The 16,403-nt window shown below is 49.4% G+C and overlaps 2 protein-coding genes across 2 annotated transcripts in view; both read right to left on the minus strand.

Moving 5' to 3' along the window:
* The window catches only part of LOC146445078 (alpha-2-macroglobulin-like protein 1), a 50,716-nt gene that overhangs the window by 4,466 nt on the left and 29,847 nt on the right, over positions 1 to 16,403 (minus strand). The window contains exons 25-33 of the mRNA XM_085049699.1: positions 4,170 to 4,251; positions 3,251 to 3,407; positions 2,968 to 3,042; positions 2,449 to 2,611; positions 1,862 to 2,076; positions 1,516 to 1,731; positions 1,288 to 1,412; positions 910 to 1,000; positions 95 to 163 (exon numbers count right to left, since the gene is read on the minus strand). Coding sequence (XP_084905825.1) covers positions 95 to 163; positions 910 to 1,000; positions 1,288 to 1,412; positions 1,516 to 1,731; positions 1,862 to 2,076; positions 2,449 to 2,611; positions 2,968 to 3,042; positions 3,251 to 3,407; positions 4,170 to 4,251 — 1,193 coding nt within the window. The remainder of the gene's footprint in view (positions 1 to 94; positions 164 to 909; positions 1,001 to 1,287; positions 1,413 to 1,515; positions 1,732 to 1,861; positions 2,077 to 2,448; positions 2,612 to 2,967; positions 3,043 to 3,250; positions 3,408 to 4,169; positions 4,252 to 16,403) is intronic.
* LOC146445079 (alpha-2-macroglobulin-like protein 1) lies at positions 6,117 to 16,219 on the minus strand. Its single transcript, XM_085067126.1, has 17 exons — positions 16,036 to 16,219; positions 15,537 to 15,621; positions 14,312 to 14,423; positions 13,907 to 14,021; positions 13,399 to 13,508; positions 12,732 to 12,899; positions 12,264 to 12,494; positions 11,540 to 11,603; positions 11,020 to 11,165; positions 10,593 to 10,742; positions 10,207 to 10,359; positions 9,538 to 9,622; positions 8,641 to 8,755; positions 7,755 to 7,980; positions 7,498 to 7,624; positions 6,791 to 6,912; positions 6,117 to 6,324 (listed from the first exon to the last, which is right to left on the minus strand). The coding sequence occupies exons 3-17, from the start codon at positions 14,390 to 14,392 to the stop codon at positions 6,244 to 6,246; spliced, it is 1,974 nt and encodes a 657-aa protein (XP_084923252.1). The 5' UTR covers positions 14,393 to 14,423; positions 15,537 to 15,621; positions 16,036 to 16,219; the 3' UTR covers positions 6,117 to 6,243.

The raw sequence follows: 16,403 nt of genomic DNA on the forward strand, positions 1-16,403 counted from the left end.
TTGCCTAGACCAGCCTTGGGCTTCTCACACAACTCCTTGTCCTCTGACCTCTTGCTCTCACTGTGCCACACCAAATGCTTTTGTTCTCACTTACCTTCTCCAGATAAATGTAGACCACATTAGCTTTCACTTCTATTTTCTTGACAATGGTTCTGTTCTCCAGCTGGGGTAGGAAACAATAATAGAAGGAAATTTGTGAGCATTTTCCTTACAGCTTTCTGACCTGAGAGAACCACTGTTTTAGTGAAGGGAAGGTGTAGAGCTGGACTCTGTGTGGAACTGTGCCTTCCTCATGCCTAAGGGCTTTAGTGATTATATCTTTGCTAGTCCCTCTTGGACTTCCATTGTGAGCATTTCAGGGATGAACCATGCTGTCCTTGCCCAGGGCAGAGGAGTCTCCCCCTCTGGAGACAAAAGACTGTGTGGGTAGCACAAATCATTGATATGTTAGTCAGCAAATGGGTGCAGGCACCAGTAGAGATTCTTGTTATTTCATCTAACCTCACTGAGCATGCAGCTGCTTTTAAAGACCTGCATGGGGGCTGTGCAAACAATTCATCTCTCTGGGTTATGATTTAATTGGAAAACAAAGTAATCCTTTTAGCTAGAGCTAGAGTATGTCTGAGAAATCTTGTCTTAGAATTTTTGACAAATCCTGCTGTTCTCCCACCCAGCAGTACATTTTGTTCCTGACCCAAGTCCAAATACTGTCAGTGGGAGAAGCTGAACCACCTCTGATCTCCCTTGTGGGAGCTGTATGAAAACAAGAGGTTTTGGTGCAAAAGCAACAGCAAAGGTGCCCTGCAAATTTTGCTACCTCCTGGCCTGAAATGAACTGTTCCTAACACAAGTAAGCAGGCAGGATCAATTTACCACAGCTGAGTTTTTTTTTCATTCCAAAGTCCTTACCAACGTCCTGGATCTGGGAGTCATGATGAATCCAGAGAGCAGGGAGACCTCTATGACCACCATGTTGGATGTGACTCTGCTCCCGATGTAGCTGGAGATGAAAAACAGACAGAGGGTCTGCCTCTGTGAGATCAGTGCCCTCCCAGCACCCCTTCCCTCCACCACCCCACCCTGAGCCAGGTGTCCCATCTGGGACTGAGGGCACGGCAGCCACAGGAATTAGCCAGCAGCTTCCAGCCCAAGCCTTCCACCTGTCCGATTCACCCTCTGTCCGGTTCACCCCCTGGGCCAGGTCCCTCCACCAGAGCCCTGAGATTTCCCTGTGTTTCCCCAAGCACACCCAATCTTGCTGGAGGAGGAAACAGCCCTTGGGGTCACCTGGCAAGGATGCGGACGGTGAGGAGCCGTGGACTGGCCTGGCTGCAGTTGGTCAGCTCAGTGCTGACCCGCAGGGTGAAGATCACAGCAGGCCGTGGGGAAGGCTCGTGGTACCTCAGCACCGTCTGCAGGAGAAGAGCAGGAGGAGCAGAAAAGACAGGCCAGGCTTGATCTCATGCAGGAGAAAAGAGGCAGAGTCCTCCTCTCTCCAAACTCATCCCACCTCACCTGAATGAAGACGCAGCTGCTGCCGTGGGCCTGCACCAGGAACTGCCCCGGGATCTCCACCAGCGCTGCCTGCTGCACCAGCAGCCGGTTCTGGCGGCTCACCTGGAAAGCCTTCCCAAAGGCCCTCTGGGACCTCACCCTCACAACAGCCTGGCCCCACGTGCTGAACGTCCTTGCTGCGTATTTCGCTAAGGCTTGCAAGGCAACAACTGTGTCCTAGAAGGGAGAGACAGTCACCCTTCTGAAAGCATCAGCTGTAATGAAACTGGCTTGGAACAGGAAGACCTCAAGAGGACTTGTCCTCCACCCTAGGGTGCAAAAGGATCCACAGGGAGCTATTTGTTACCTGGGTGGAAGCAAAACCACCGTAGGCATTTTGCTGCCGCATCAGCCACGCCACAATGCCAGCTGCAGTAGTCATGTCACCCGCGTGCACCCGTGGCTTGGACAGCAATGCCAGGAGCACGTAGGCTGTCAGCTCTATGTCCACTGACTGAGTACCAGGCCAGAAGGCTGTGGAAGCTGGAGAGCTTGGCTTGGGGCTCCAGTGGATTTGTCCTCCTGCAGAAGGAAAAGGAGCAGGAAGGCTTTTTGGGGAGGACATAATTTGGGGTTCATAGGAAACAAACCCCTCAGTGCCTGGAGGGCTCCTTTGGTTCATTCCCTGTATTCAGGCCAGGATTGCTTTCTTGAATTTACTCTTCAGGGCTTCAACTTGTTTTAGTTCACAGATTCCTACCTCCTCCCTCAAAGAGATCATGAAATCCTCCAGCCTGAGGAAATTATTTCTGATAGATCACCCTCACAGCTTATTGTATTTTCAGTCTCACAATGCAGTTACTGCACCAATATAATGAGTATGTATAAATACATATATAATTTTTGACTGCTGTAGCTGGACACACATTAGTCCAGAAACCCAGCAGGCAGCACCTGATTTGATGGCCTGTTCCTCCAATTTGTACAGCAGCTCCTGGGTTGTCTCATAGTCCCCAGCCAGGGCAAAGGCATAGGCCAGCAAGGCTTCTGTGTAGATGTTGGTGATGTTGTGAACCACCTTCTGCAGGCAGCGGAGAGTAGCCTGCACCAGCTTGGCCTGTGTTGGGAAGAGACGTGTCAAACTCTGCAGGGGTGAAACAGGAGCCTGGGGAACTCATTCCAGAGAGCCACACTGTCTTCCTGATGTATGTCCTGAGAAACGCATTAAATTCCACACTCTTCAGAAAACAGGCAGAGCAGCCCCGGTGTGCACTGGGAGCCACTGTCACCAAGCACTATTGCACCAGTTTCACAGCACTGACTCTTTCAAGGAATGACTTCGTCATTTGACCAAACATTGCCTCATTCCCAGAAGTTCCCTCCCAGTTCCTGGCCTGGAGAATGCCAGAATCACAAGCTGGCATATTCCTGTAGTGGTGCCCAGGAGAGCAAGAGGGAGTTGACCATGCTCACCTTCAGTGGCAGACCCATCTCCAGCAGTGCTGCAGCCACATAGGCACCCAGGGAGATTTCATCATCCACGCTGCCCTGTGAAGGGAATCCACCTTTCACTCTTAAGTGGTGTCACAAGGGCACACTCCTCAGAAGGAAAAGCATTTCTCTCGTGTTTTGCCTCTCTTTAAGGCTGGTTACAGCATGACTTTTTAGGCTCTTTTGGGATCCCACAATCTTTTGCTTTCACAAATCTGCCCAATCGTTTCCCAGCAGTGCTACCTGCCCTGGCCCACCTCTTTACCTTTAGTGAGGAGTGAAAAAAGTTCCCTTTGGTGGCAAAGCAGCCACTGGGGAGCTGGTTTTGCTCCAGCCAGCGTAGGGCATCCTGGATGTTCTTGTCATCTACATAGATGTATCTTCTGGCTTGGCCAAAATTCTTGAGTACAAAAGCTGTCAACCTAGGAAGAGGATGAGATGTGAGAAAAAGAGGCAAACATAAAAAAGGCAAAGAGAAAGCCAGAGGTCTCCTGGTGCTTGTCCCTGAACTACTGACATAGTGGGGTATCAAACAGGAGTAATTTTCATTAAAAAGGCAATCTAAAAGTGGAAATGGTCCACAGGACCCACCCAAGTGGCTTCTCTCCCTATCCCTGGCTCCACAGATAGACTACTTATGTACGACTTACTGCTTCACCCAGTCATTTCACAGGTGAAAAACCTCCTACTCCTACTTTTACCTGTTCCACTTCATCTCCCCCAAATCACTAGAGAAAATCTGGAATTTCCTGTTTTCCTCCTTGTTTTCTTTCTCCATTCATCTTAGCCAAGTGCCATAGGTACAAGCTGTGCCAAGGCAGCTCTTCTCTGTTCACAGAAGTGAGGAGTTTTTATTGCTCTCACCTGATCTCTTTGCAGCCATGTGTACCCCTCTTGGCTGCCAGATCACCAGCAGCAAAACCAGGTGTTGTCTGTGGGCCAACGGCAGGGGCATAGAGACCCAAAAAAAGCCCCTTAATCACCTGGGACCACATCTTTGTTCTACTTTCCCAGAAATTTCACTGCCCTGCCTGACTGTTTTTTCAAGTGGCTCAAGTACCTCAGACTCTCCCTGTCAGAGAGCTGATGCCATCAAACATACATCCTGTCAGCTTTCTCAGGCACTTTGGGTGCTCTGACCCAGACAGGGAAAATCAGAAGTGAGGGATGTTTGCAGTGCTTACCAAGTGTTTCCTTCCCCATCCTTCTGCCCAAAGAAACTATAGGAGCCATCTCTGTGCCTGTAAAGAAGCTGTCTCTGATACCCTGGGGAGATGGGAACAGTGATTAGTATGGCACAGTAACACAGAGGGGACAACACTGACAGAGTGGGTGCAAGGGCAAGAGTTACTGGTATGTTGGACACAGGGGAAGGCAGAGGGGCAAGGTGGGTCTGTGGTACTCACCATTGCGCAGGAATCCTGCTGCCCTCTCCTTGATCTCGGGGCTCAGCTGCCTTGTCTTCTCCAGGTACTGCAGCACATAGACAATGGGGGCAAACAGCACCATGTTCTGCTCCCCACAGCCGTGGGGCATCTGCACCAGGTGGTCCAGGTTCTGCAGTGCTGTCCCCATGAGGTCACCTATGCAAGGGTGTAAGAAACAAAGAAAGTCTCAGTATGATTTGAGGTGCCTTTTCAGCCAGGCAGGGGATAACAGTGCTTCATCTCAGCACAGGAGGAAAGCACTGGAGAAAGGAAGAAAGAGGAGTAAGCAACTGAGTGCAAGATGGAGAGTGGTGACTGTTTTCCTCTTCTCAGACTGGCACCGTGGAGCAGGGTGATGCTGCTCTGGACTCCCTGTGGAGCTTCCCCTTAGCAGCTTTTGCAGTCTGAAGAGCTCCAACCACAACAAGAGCTCTGTGAGCAGAGCTGCACCTGCTTAGTCTGTGTCATATAGACAAGCAAATATAACAACACTCAGGGAAAGGTTGAAATGCTTCTGGTCTTTAGCCAGGTCTGTTCTACCTGGCCATATGTCACGCATCAAAATATGAGGGAGCCAGCAGGGGTGCTAGTCAGATGGTGTGAAGGTGTCCATATGTCCTCCAGCCAGTCAGAAGAGCCTTGTATTGTTTCCTCTGTTGGGGTTCTGTCACAAAATATTCATGGCTACTTATGCCAGGCCTGGCTTCATACCAGTTCTGGCCTGCAGGTAAATGAGCCCAGTGCAAATAGGTGTATTTAATGGTTGGTGTGGCTGGTCCCAGTAGCCTCTCCAAAGTGTTCTTTTGCAACTTAATGCTGAGAATGATTTCTTCTCTCCCAGAGCTTCTGCTGTAGCAGTGAAACTTAACAAGGAGGCAAGAAGGTTTTTAACTTTGCTGTTTGTATCTACACAGAAATACCAAGGTCCTAAAGTCCCAGGAAAAATAAAAGCCTAGAGTCTTTGCTCCAAAGTCCAAGCTAGAAAAAGAAGGATTATTCTCCTCTGCAGATTGCTTTTACCATGAAAACCTAAGTGCTTATCCAAAAATCTGAAATCTTGGTGTTTGCGGGAGCAGAAACACAGCATCCTCTCTTTTGAGCAGTTTCATGTCAAGTGGATCCTGTGACACCAAGTTAAGCCTTGTTCATTGGCAATAGCAATCTGTGAGCCCACAGCAGAAGTCCCTTACCTGTGATGGAAATGGAAGCCCTGGCAGATCCCTTTACCACATTGTCAGGGAGGCGAAGGTTCACGGGTTCTTCAGCCATGTTTCCTGATAACAACAGGATAAAAGGTGTAGCATGAAAAACAAAGTCAAAAGCTTCTAACTGGAGGGACAAGACTGGCCCAAGGTAAATGAGACACTGCCTATATCCATTCCCAACTGTCCTGGTCGTTTTTCTGACCAAGGTGCATTGCCTGGAAGCTTTTCAGATCAGGCCATACATGAGAGCTGCTGGTGGGACCAAGGGCTCACTTAGCTTCACTTCAACTCAATTCATGCTCACAGGAATCACAGCTGCACATCACTCAACAGGGGGACATCCTGGAGAGACTTGCAATGCTGCAGGGACGGGGTGGGAGGGTTGGAGCAGCTCTTGCTGGTAACTATCAAGCCCCGGGAATACCCAGGGGAAGAAGGCTACAGAGCAGGATTTTGCCAATGATATTCAGTGGCAAATTCAGTAAGACAGCACATGTGGAAGTAATATTGTTCTTCCCTGTCCAATGGGAAGGGAAATTTCCTATGTGAAAAATAATTTCAAAACATTCTTTCACCAGACCTCCCACAGTTCAGTTCTACTCTCAGGTGTAGTTATTTCAGGCTGTTCACATACCTCGTCTGGGGCACATACCTCCTCTCGGGCACAGAAGGAAGCTGTAAGACTTCTCCACTAACACACCCTCTGGCTGCCAGGGCAGAAACATGAATATTAGACAGGAGAAACAATATTACACATAAAATTCCCAAATGACAGCAACATTTCAGAGCAAGTTCAAGTCTGAATTCAGAGGTCAGGGGCTCCACCCTCCTCATTTTTGTCAGTTCTGTCTGCTTCACTGCTCAAAGGATCAAGAGCAGTGAGGGACAGGACTCTTTGGCCAGTGAGCACATACAAAAGCTCAGGTACAGCATGAAAAGCAGGGAAGGGTACAGGGAGAAACACAGATGTGGGAGCACAGCTCGAGAAAGAGTACTGTAAGCAGGGAATAGGCTTGGCTAGGTCCTGGGAGAAACAAAAATGAACTAAGTCACAGCTTTGGCAGATTATTGCTGGCCAAAATTTGAGGTGATAAAACCATTTAGCCCACCCCAGTCTGCCTCCCACTGGGGCAGGGATATCATAGGCAGAAGTGAGCTTGTTCTCATACTGACCTGGACCAGCAAGTGTTTGGTCAGTGTGTGCCTCCCTCTCACAGCAGTTGGTAAGGGCTTCCTGCCCCCACACCGTGACGTGGTGTCCAGTACCTCTGTCCTCACTGTGATACTCAGAGTCCCTAGCAAATAAATTCAACAGAGCCCTTTTCTTACACATGTGGCCAAATGCAGTGAACTTGCTTTAACCAATAGTGGTCTGAGATGCTTGGGGTTGTTGTTCTGCATGGTCTCAGTGGTTTGGCCAGTAAAGGTGAGCCAGGCAGTGCTGACAGCTTGTTCAGACACCCTGAGCATGAGGGAACTCAGTGATGCCTGACCAACAGTGGCTTCATTGTACTGCAGTGTGACTGTAACAGCAGAGGGTCCAGCAGCCTCTGGAACCCAGCACACCCTTCCCATTGCATATGAAGCACAGCACCAGCAATACAAAGTTCCCCCACCCACATCTATGCAGCCTCTTCCTCCCCAGCTGGTCCCTCAGCCCTCTCTTCAGGAGTTCTCCGTGCCACCCTTTCAGTTCCTGCCCTATCTGCTGAGTCTGTCTAAGAAGAGAGAAAGCCAACATGATGGATTGCATGTTTGAACCATTAAGGACAGCTTCAGGATTCATAGGAGACATGCCTCTGCCAGCTTCTCTGGACCTTCCACTCTCTTTCACTTCAGTTTTAGGGCTCCCCATCACCAGTCCCTTTTTGCTTCCATACCCAGCTGGACTGCTGTCACATTCCACATGAAGGTCTTGGACTCCTCTGCACACAGACACTCCTTGTCCCTGCAAGTCTGGCATGGCTCCACCTGGAAGTCTGAGGATTTAGCTAGGGCCACGTGGATCTGAGGGAACGACAGACGCAGGTGACTGACTGTGCTACTCAGGTGAGATGGCTTGGCACAGTGATCTCTAGAACTGAAGGGCATTGGTAGGCTTGTCCCACACAGTGTTACCTGTGGCCCAGGCACACACCTGGATGCACTGCTGCAGGGAGCTGAAGACAGTAGCTTTCATCAGGAAGGTCTCTCCACGGATGACGGAATATGGCAGCGTCACATCCACAAAGAATGGCTGGACTGTTCTGAGGCTTGTGGTCGGGGCAAGGCCAAACCCCCTCCCAGCCAAGCAGAACATCTTGACTTTCCACTCTGCAGCCACAGCAGATGTTGTGACTGAGACATTCCTGCTGCCATTGGAGCTGAGGGGAAGAAAGAACTCGCATGAAGCGATTCATCTGCTGGTGGAGATGGATGGAGATGTAATGAGGAGTGTTCATGGCCCTGCTGAGGGAGATGACTCAGGTCCCATGCTTGGATCAACCTCTGCTATAATACCAATGGCTTTTGCTCCAGTGGCTCACAGCAAGGCAGCTCTCAGCAATTTCTTCCCCAAAGCCATAAACCCTGTTTAAATGCCAGCAGTAATGGCTTCATGTCCTTCTCCTGAGCAACTCATTGCCCAAGCATTCCAGCTCTGTCAGTCATCCAGTGTTCTGGGAAAGCAACAGCACCACATCCCCCTGCATGCTGATTCATCAGCCTTAACCCAAGCACTGTGGCAACAAGGGCTACACGTTTAGCTGGTGCACCCACCCAAATGAGAAGTTAGTAGAGTGTGTACTCCAGTGTGTGGTGGTTTGGTCTGGAAGTGTACTGTTGTTCCCTAAATCTTTGGACACTCGGTCCTGCACTTCAAAGTTTACTAGTCCTTCAGTTTGACACAATACAAATGCAGGGAAGAGCAACAAAATTCACATGCAGGGGTCTCTTTACACCTATTTTACACAAATACAAGTCAGCCAAGACTCAATAACAAAGGGTCATCCTTCTGTCCATTTGTAAAATCAGGAATCACTTACCCAACAGAGTACAGATTCCAGATCCAAGTTTCAGGGAAATAGTGGTGAAGCCTTCCATGACTTGTAAATTGGGGTTTTTCCTCAGTGATTCTTTGGGCTTCTGTAGAAGGCACTCCTGAAAGAAAGAATAAGGAGTCCCACCAGAATGGGAGAGGGTTAGGGTTAGCCTAGCACTGGGGCAAGAGGCAAAGCAAGAAGTTAAGAGAGACATGAGAAGACTCTGGCAGAGGAAAGCACAAGGGAGTGGACTGATTTCATGGGAGAGATTAAAAATGAAGGGAAAAGAGACTGGTAGCAGGAAAAGCAGCTTGCAGTGAGCTGATTGCAAGGTTTCCAAGACTTGGTTAGACAAAGCTCCTTCCTGACCTGACCCAGAGTTGTTGCTTAATAGAGTAAGGACCTTCAGGGAGCCATTTAAGCCAACATTTCTATAGTTCTGTGAATTATAGTACTGTTTGCTTGCTGCATAAAACTCACAAGCCAGTGAAAGCAATGGTTTAAATACAGGCAGGTATGTGAGCCAGCTTAGTGTGGTTATCAAGTGCAAACTGAGACACAGAGGAACAATGTGACTGTCCCTGTGGCCACAAGTGGGGACAGAAGCCAGGTCTCAGCACAGCATAGGGGGTAGACACCAGGAAACAGATCCTGGCCCCCTATTGAGTTTGTCTGTCAGGGAAGGGGGTGCCATCCTTTAATGTCAGGGAACATCCAGGCAGAGACATTCTTCAGAGCCCTTTTTTATAGGGACTTGTCAGTCTTCTGTGACTGGACTGTGGCAGCAGCAGCTGTTACTCCTAAGACAGACAATATCCACCACCAGCAAACCCCAAAGATCAAAGGGCTCTGCCACCTGATGTGATCTCATGTCCCAGGTAGGCTCAAAGAGCAGCTCACCCGTGACTGGCTTCCTATCTGCCCGACGAGAGCACTGAGAGGGCTTCTTGATTACTAGGTTCGAGAAGACTTTCAGTCCCATGTTCTGTTAGGAAAAGAAGGAGGGAAGGGAAGGGAAGGCAGAAAAGTGTCTGTGAGTGGGGAAGAGTGATTATTGCTCTTCAAAATTACTCTGAAAGCTGTTGGGGTCAGGACAACCCAGTGCCCAGGCAGCCCAGCAGCACTGGCACAAGCAGGAAAAGTGCTGAGGGAGACATGGAAGACATCAGCCCTATAGGCACTGAGAGATCTGGCAACTGCCCAAAACAGTGGCAAAGAGCAGGCTAACAACTAAGCCATGTCAATGATCCGTGGTCTAATGCTGGGATCACTCCCTGTCTCTCTTTTCCCTAATACTGTAGACAAACACTGCACAGCCCTGGACCTCATTCCTAAACCCAAAAAAGTGGAGCTTGATGGTCCAGGACCTCATCACCTTCCATCTGTGGAGGGAAATACAGGTGTTCATACTCATAATGGGATTGTACATCACTTGAGACAAAACAGCTCAGTTGGGGCAGATAGCAGGGTCTGTCTAGAGGAGGCAAGGCCTTCTCAGACTGCCTGGGGAGAAAATATCTCAGATACTCATAATTGCAAGAGCTGTGAGAAAAGCCATGAGGTGATTACCCGAAAGAGGTTAAAGATGTCAGGCTGAAAAGAATTCTGTGGCCTCCCTTGTGGCAGAGATGATGAGAACTGGGGTTGCAGACAGCGTTCTGAATGCTCTTCTACTTGGGCAGGGTATCCACGTTGGTAGGCAGCAGGAAACAAACCATAGACCTAGGGAAACTCACAGGCAAGTGAGAATTAGGCAAGGAGCAGATACCTCCAGATGCTCCACTCCATCCTCCCCCAGCATGCACATCAGTTCCTTCCTAGACAGGCCCAGCTTTCTCCTTCACTCACAGACCTCCTCATCCACTGCCCTCCAGCTCCCCTGGCCACAGCCCCTGCCTGCCTTCCCCAGCTCATCCATCACTCCCGAGGTTTCCCCTGGTTGCACAGACACTCACCATTTGGCTGGTCAGCTCATGGTCTGGTCTGGTGAAGAACGTGTTTTCATCCACTGCCTGGACTGCACACAGGGAGCCAGGGGCTGCCTGCAGCTGGAGCTGCACTGCTGACCCTGCGTGGGCTTCTTTAGCTGGGGATCCTACCTTGGCCTTGAGCAACACACCAGGAAAGGAATATGAAAAAAGAGGTGTGAGGAGGCTGACAGGTAACAGGCAGAAAGAGGGAGACCAGCTGGAATCTCCCTTGCTCAGCCACTGCTATGAACACGAGTCCCTGCTGAAGATTTCCTGGTGCCTGGGCACTGCTGCAGATATCCCTTCCTCTCTTCTGCCCAGTTCTCTCTTGGAAAGATCTGAGTGTCCCCTTCCCTCAGGCCTCCTGACTCCTGCTTGTCAGCTCTCCCCCAGCCACAGAGGTGAGTCTCACCTGGTTTTGGAAGCACAAGGCCACATCAAAGCGGATGCTGTCAGCTGTGACCCCTCCGTTGGGGAAGATGGCGTACACCACTAAGGAAGGTGACGGGGACAAGTCGGCAGTGAAGGTCAAAGGGATGGAGAAGGAACCCTTCAACACTGGGGAAAGAAAAGCAAAGTGTTTTCATAGCCCCACAGAGACCTCCTTCTGCCCTTCTTTTGGTGTTACATAATCCCACAATGTCAAACCAATTCCTGCTGCTGCACTGTCCGCCCTCTCCCTCCATTCTCTGACCCCATGTATTCCATCTTCCCCTACATCATCCCAGCCACTCTTCCCATCATTGCTTCATTCTGTATTTTTGCCCTCTTCTAGCTGACACAATTGCTTCCTCAGCCTCTCTCTGTCCTGTTTGCTGACTGCTCAGGACCTATAGATTGAGGGAAATTGGGAGAAACTCCAGCAGCTCTCGTGTTCAACCTAGAAACCAACTGGGTGCAACTGTTTCCCATCTCTGGCTGCCACAACTTACTGTTCAGTTTCCCAATCTGGATATTCCTCTGGCCCCTGACAACAATTCCAGACTTGCCAGTGACCTGCAGGAGGAAGGACATGGGATAAGCAGACTGCTGTTTTGCCACCAGAGTGCATCCACACTTGACTATGTGCATCTTGCTCTCAAAAGCAAAATAAAACCTCCAAAATTAACTGTGGGCTCAATCCACCCCAGACTTCAGGTCCAGGAGATTTGAAGACATCACAGCTGGGAGGAGAAGCTTTAACACAGGAGGTTCTGGTTTAGTCTGTTCAGTGAGGACAGTGGATGGGTTGTGTGTTCACTGCAGAGAAGTGAGTGAACACTAAAGTGTTTCTCCTCTAGTAGGCTGGCCTCCAGACCAGACCAAAACCCATTTCCACTGAGCAGCTGTTTGATGACCAGAGTGAAAAAAAGGATACTCCATCCAGTTTGAAAGGGAGAAGACACTTCCAGCTGCAGCCTTGGCAGAGTCTCAGGGGATGATGGGCTACAAAGACAGAAGCCTCCTCCCATTCATGGAGGTGACTACACCCCAGCACCAGGATCATGGTGTGGCCAGACTGAGCCCTACTGGCTGAAGCAGTCACCCAGTTCCCTGAGAATATGTTTTACCTGTGATCACTCCAGGGATGACTTAAATTACACCCTCAGCTTTTCATTGGGTCTGGTCCTGTCAGCACAGCCTTTTCCCCCAAGCTTATCTACTACCTTTACTCACATAATATGCAAAACTTATACGGCTGGTGTCTTCTCCCAGGTCATCCCTGCTGAGTGTGAAGGTCACCTGGACATTCTGCCTCAGCCCACAAGGCAGTGTTTCCGTGGGTGGCTGTATGTCCAGGAAGCTCTTGGTTGTGACATGGAAGGGCTGCAGGTGGTGGTAAGCATTCGTGTAACTGAAGTCAGTCCTTCGAGGAGAGCGCATGAACTCCTCCAGGGTGAACCTCCCCTGAAAGGGCACCAGAGACACACAGAAATGAAGAGTTTCATGCTGCAGTGCTTTGTTAGGCTGTCATCAGCTTCCTTTGGGAAAGGCTGTTGGCTTGGTGCCTTGCAGCTGGCTCTGCACAGGCAGAGCTGTGTGGTGATTCCAGGCCTGTGCTGGCGTGGGGCTGCAGGGCAGCAGTGGGGAGCCCAGGTATAGCTCCAGGACTCTCACTTTCCCATGTGCAGACATGGTGTTTACCTCCAAAGAGACCGATGAGCTGTTCCAGGCAGTGGTGTCCAGGTTGAACGATGCTATTCCGCTGTCATCTGTGATGTATGTCTTGATAAACCGACGCCTCATGAACCTTATCACAAGATAAACCTTCCTGTTTTTCATTCCAGTTCCATAGTGATCCTGAACCTTAATCTGGTGACAACAGGGTGAGGCAGGAAAGCCAAAGTCAGATATTTCTTCCAACGTCACACCCAAAACCTTCCTCTCTCTGACAAACATATACCTTCCTGTGTAGGTCACCTACAGACCTCAGTCAGGCCCCAAGAAGACAGGAGAACTGTACAACTTCCCCATCCCTAAAGTGAAGCTGAGCATGATTAAAATCTGTCTGCTCCAAAAGGTGTGTGTGACTAAAACACGAGGAGTTTCTCTCCTAGCCAACAGCTGAGGCATCCTTGCATCCCAGCATCCCTGCTGAGACACCACTCATTGCTCTCAGCAGATGCTGGAGGTGTAAACACAACAGGGAATCTGAAATGCAGCAACTGTAGCCACACTGTCAAGCAATGTGACAACGCAAGGTAAAGTACTCTGTCTGAGGAACAGGAAATGCTTTGGCTCAGCAAAATTTGCTGGATGCTATATTCCTTGACAAATGACAGGGAGCAATAAAACAAGGGACAAAAATCACCTTCCCCCTGTATGGTACTCCAGGGATGTAATATTCATTGGGTGTCTCAAATACTGCCCTTGCAGCTGTCCTGGAGATGAGGATTTGGCTGGAGGTGTTGATCTGCACCCCTGTTGGAATGCAGAGCACAAGGGAAGCAGGATCAATGCCAGAGATGACTACTGCACTCTAGTTTAATCTCACTTTGTTATTCCCAGCCCCTCTAAGCAGAGTGTCCAAAACTTCATTCCCATCAGCAGCATTCTTCAAGGTTTGGAGGCTGCTCCTGTGGCAACTGCTGCTTTAATTAAGCTGCCTGCAAGCCTCTTTGTAGCCTCATGGACCCACACCACTCACCCAGCTCCCAGCCACTCCTCACCCTCCTGCTGCTGGCAGAGTAGCTCTCCATGTCCTGTGGTGATCCCAGCAGCAGGGAGGAGGAGAGGGGGGAAATGGGCCCTCTCTGATCCTCAGACCCCCAGAATAGTTCCTCTTGCCCTTGTACCTTCCCTGCTGAGCCCCTGGGTACCTGTGCCCATCTCCAGCAGAGAGGCTTCCGCATAAAGTTTGTTGTCTTCCTCGCTGGGAGTCAGATTGAAGACTGATGTGCTGACAGAAGGGGTGAAACACCCATTGCTCGCCGTCTGCAGTGGGGAGTGGCAGATATTATTTGGGGCTAAGGAGAAGGGAAGGGGTCAGAAGTGCAAGGGATTAGTCATTCTGTCATAACTATCAACTACAACAAATAATACTGCAGACTTGTAAAATACTGGAACATGTTCCCCAAGGAGGTGGTAGATGCTTCATCCCTGGAAACATTCAAGGTCAGACTGGATGAGGCTCTGAGCAGCTCATTCTGTTCACTCAGCCCTTCCCACTTCATCCTGGGTGGTGCCTCCTGACTGCCCATACACCTTTCCAGGATTTTACTCACAGGACCGCTGTATTCCCTACAGGTGTCCTTGCTGGCATTCTGGGGCCACCTCCTTGGCTTCTGGCACACCGTGACACGCATGGTCCCTCTCACTGCTCTCCCATGGCTGTACCTGCAGGGAGAACACCAGGGCAGCTTCTGGGCAGAGGCACTGTGTGCTTTGTCCAGCACATTGCTCCACACAGGTGCCTTTCACGGTGAAGGTCTCACTGCAGCTGGCAAGCAGGCAGGTGCAAATTAAAATGCAAATTAAAATGCACTTCCAATACTTCGGGAGAGCAATAGAGTGGTCCAGCATCCAACAGATACAGAAACAAAGCACACACAGGAGCAGACCCACACCCTCTGGAGCTCTCCCACTTCTGGGCACTTGCTGTCCTGGAACTGCAGACAGACAGAGAGCTGACCCAACTTGTCCACATAGCACAGAGCAGTACTCAGTGAAGGTATTGGTTCAGGTGTGAAAGCAGCAGAAATGTGTGTCCCTGCAGATCTGGACTCCTGTTTCCACCATCAGACCTGCTCTGCTGATTTAAACATTTAGGTATTTCCTCTGCCTGCTTTGCTGCCTTTCCTTGCTTTGACTCCTCTCTGATCTGCCCTTTGGAGCAATGCTCCTGACAGTATCAGTAAAAAGATGTTATCTATGACCCATCCTGGAGATGCAGAGTGGTGTACTATTTACTACTACAGCTTCATGTGACCTAATTGCAACTGTCCTAATTTATAAGAAATTATGTCAGACCAATCAGTGGCAAAAGAGACACCAAAAGTCTCCAGAGAATTCAGCCCCAAATACAAATGAGCTCACCTGCTTTTGAGTGCTTTTGACCTCAGTGACCCTTCTTTGTATTTATTCTGTCAGAGGTCCTGCCCTCCATCCCACCCGCATCTACTCATTTTTTGCTGATGACCACATAACTAGAGAAATCTATCTACTGCTTCTAAGAAGGTAATAAGTTTAGTGGCATGTGAGAAGGAACAGCATAAACTCCTAAGGAAATTCTAACTTCTGCTCCTTTACCTCAGTTCTCTCTCATGTACCTCTTCCCCAAGGAAGAATGCATCAGTTTGACTCTTGCACTATTTGGGATTCTTCTAAAAGAATGGCTCTGTTTGACCCTTCTTGAGCCACCTCTATTTGATGGCTTGAAAATATAGGAGAGGCGGAAGGAAAGACACAGTTTTGATGAGATGTTTCCTTTTCCCTGAAAATCCTCCTTACCTGCCACACACTCGCAGTGGGAAGGTTTTATCTGAAGCATAAATCTGAGATGGTCCCTCAAAGAAAACATCAAACTTTTGCAACACTGGAACAAAAATCTCAGAGTTACTCCTTCAAAGGCAAAAGATTACCTGGACACAAGATCACAAAAGGGAAGAATGTATTCCCATGAAGGAGCATGTTAATGAGGTAAAAGCAAGCATTAACTAAAACCAGGGGAAACCAAAGAAAGAATCCCCTTTTTTTTTCCCCCAATAGTCTTGCAGAGGTCTGTAGTGTATTCTCACTCTGTGCCAGAAGATACTTTCTCCAGGAATCTCCAGCATAATCTCCCTTGTGTTCATTACTGAAATTGCCCATTCAATATTCCATAGATTTGTGTTCAGTGGTAGCTCTCAGACAGTAAATCTTATTCTATAGTATGTGGCTTTACATTGTTATACAGACAGGCAAGCAACAAACAAGCAGCTCCTCTCATCCCTTTCTTCATTCTCCTTACCACGTTCCTCCACTTTAAAGGTACTGGACTGGACTGAACTGGACTTAAAGGACTGGGAACTGATGGTGTAAGTCCCCAGGGAGAGTTCATCTGCCAACTGGAAAGAGAGATCTGCAATGCCCTGTTTTGGTCTCACATCCAGCCACTGGCCAATGCGGTTTTGGTTTGGGTCCTGCAGTGCAAGGAAGGAAAGAGGCAGTCATCAGCAATGCCTGCTGTTCTCTACCCAGAACCCACTGGATTCAAAGGTATTTCAGAGGTTTTCACAGGTTCCTGCTGGTTTTGGCCTAGATGGTGATGCTGGAGCACCAACAGAGGTGATCCCAACCCACCCAGGTTTACTCTGCTCTGTACAGCCATGGAAAAAC

This window comes from Lichenostomus cassidix, chromosome 1 (assembly GCF_008360975.1).
Source record: "Lichenostomus cassidix isolate B80296 chromosome 1, HeHo_3.0, whole genome shotgun sequence".
NCBI classification, from domain to species: domain Eukaryota; kingdom Metazoa; phylum Chordata; class Aves; order Passeriformes; family Meliphagidae; genus Lichenostomus; species Lichenostomus cassidix.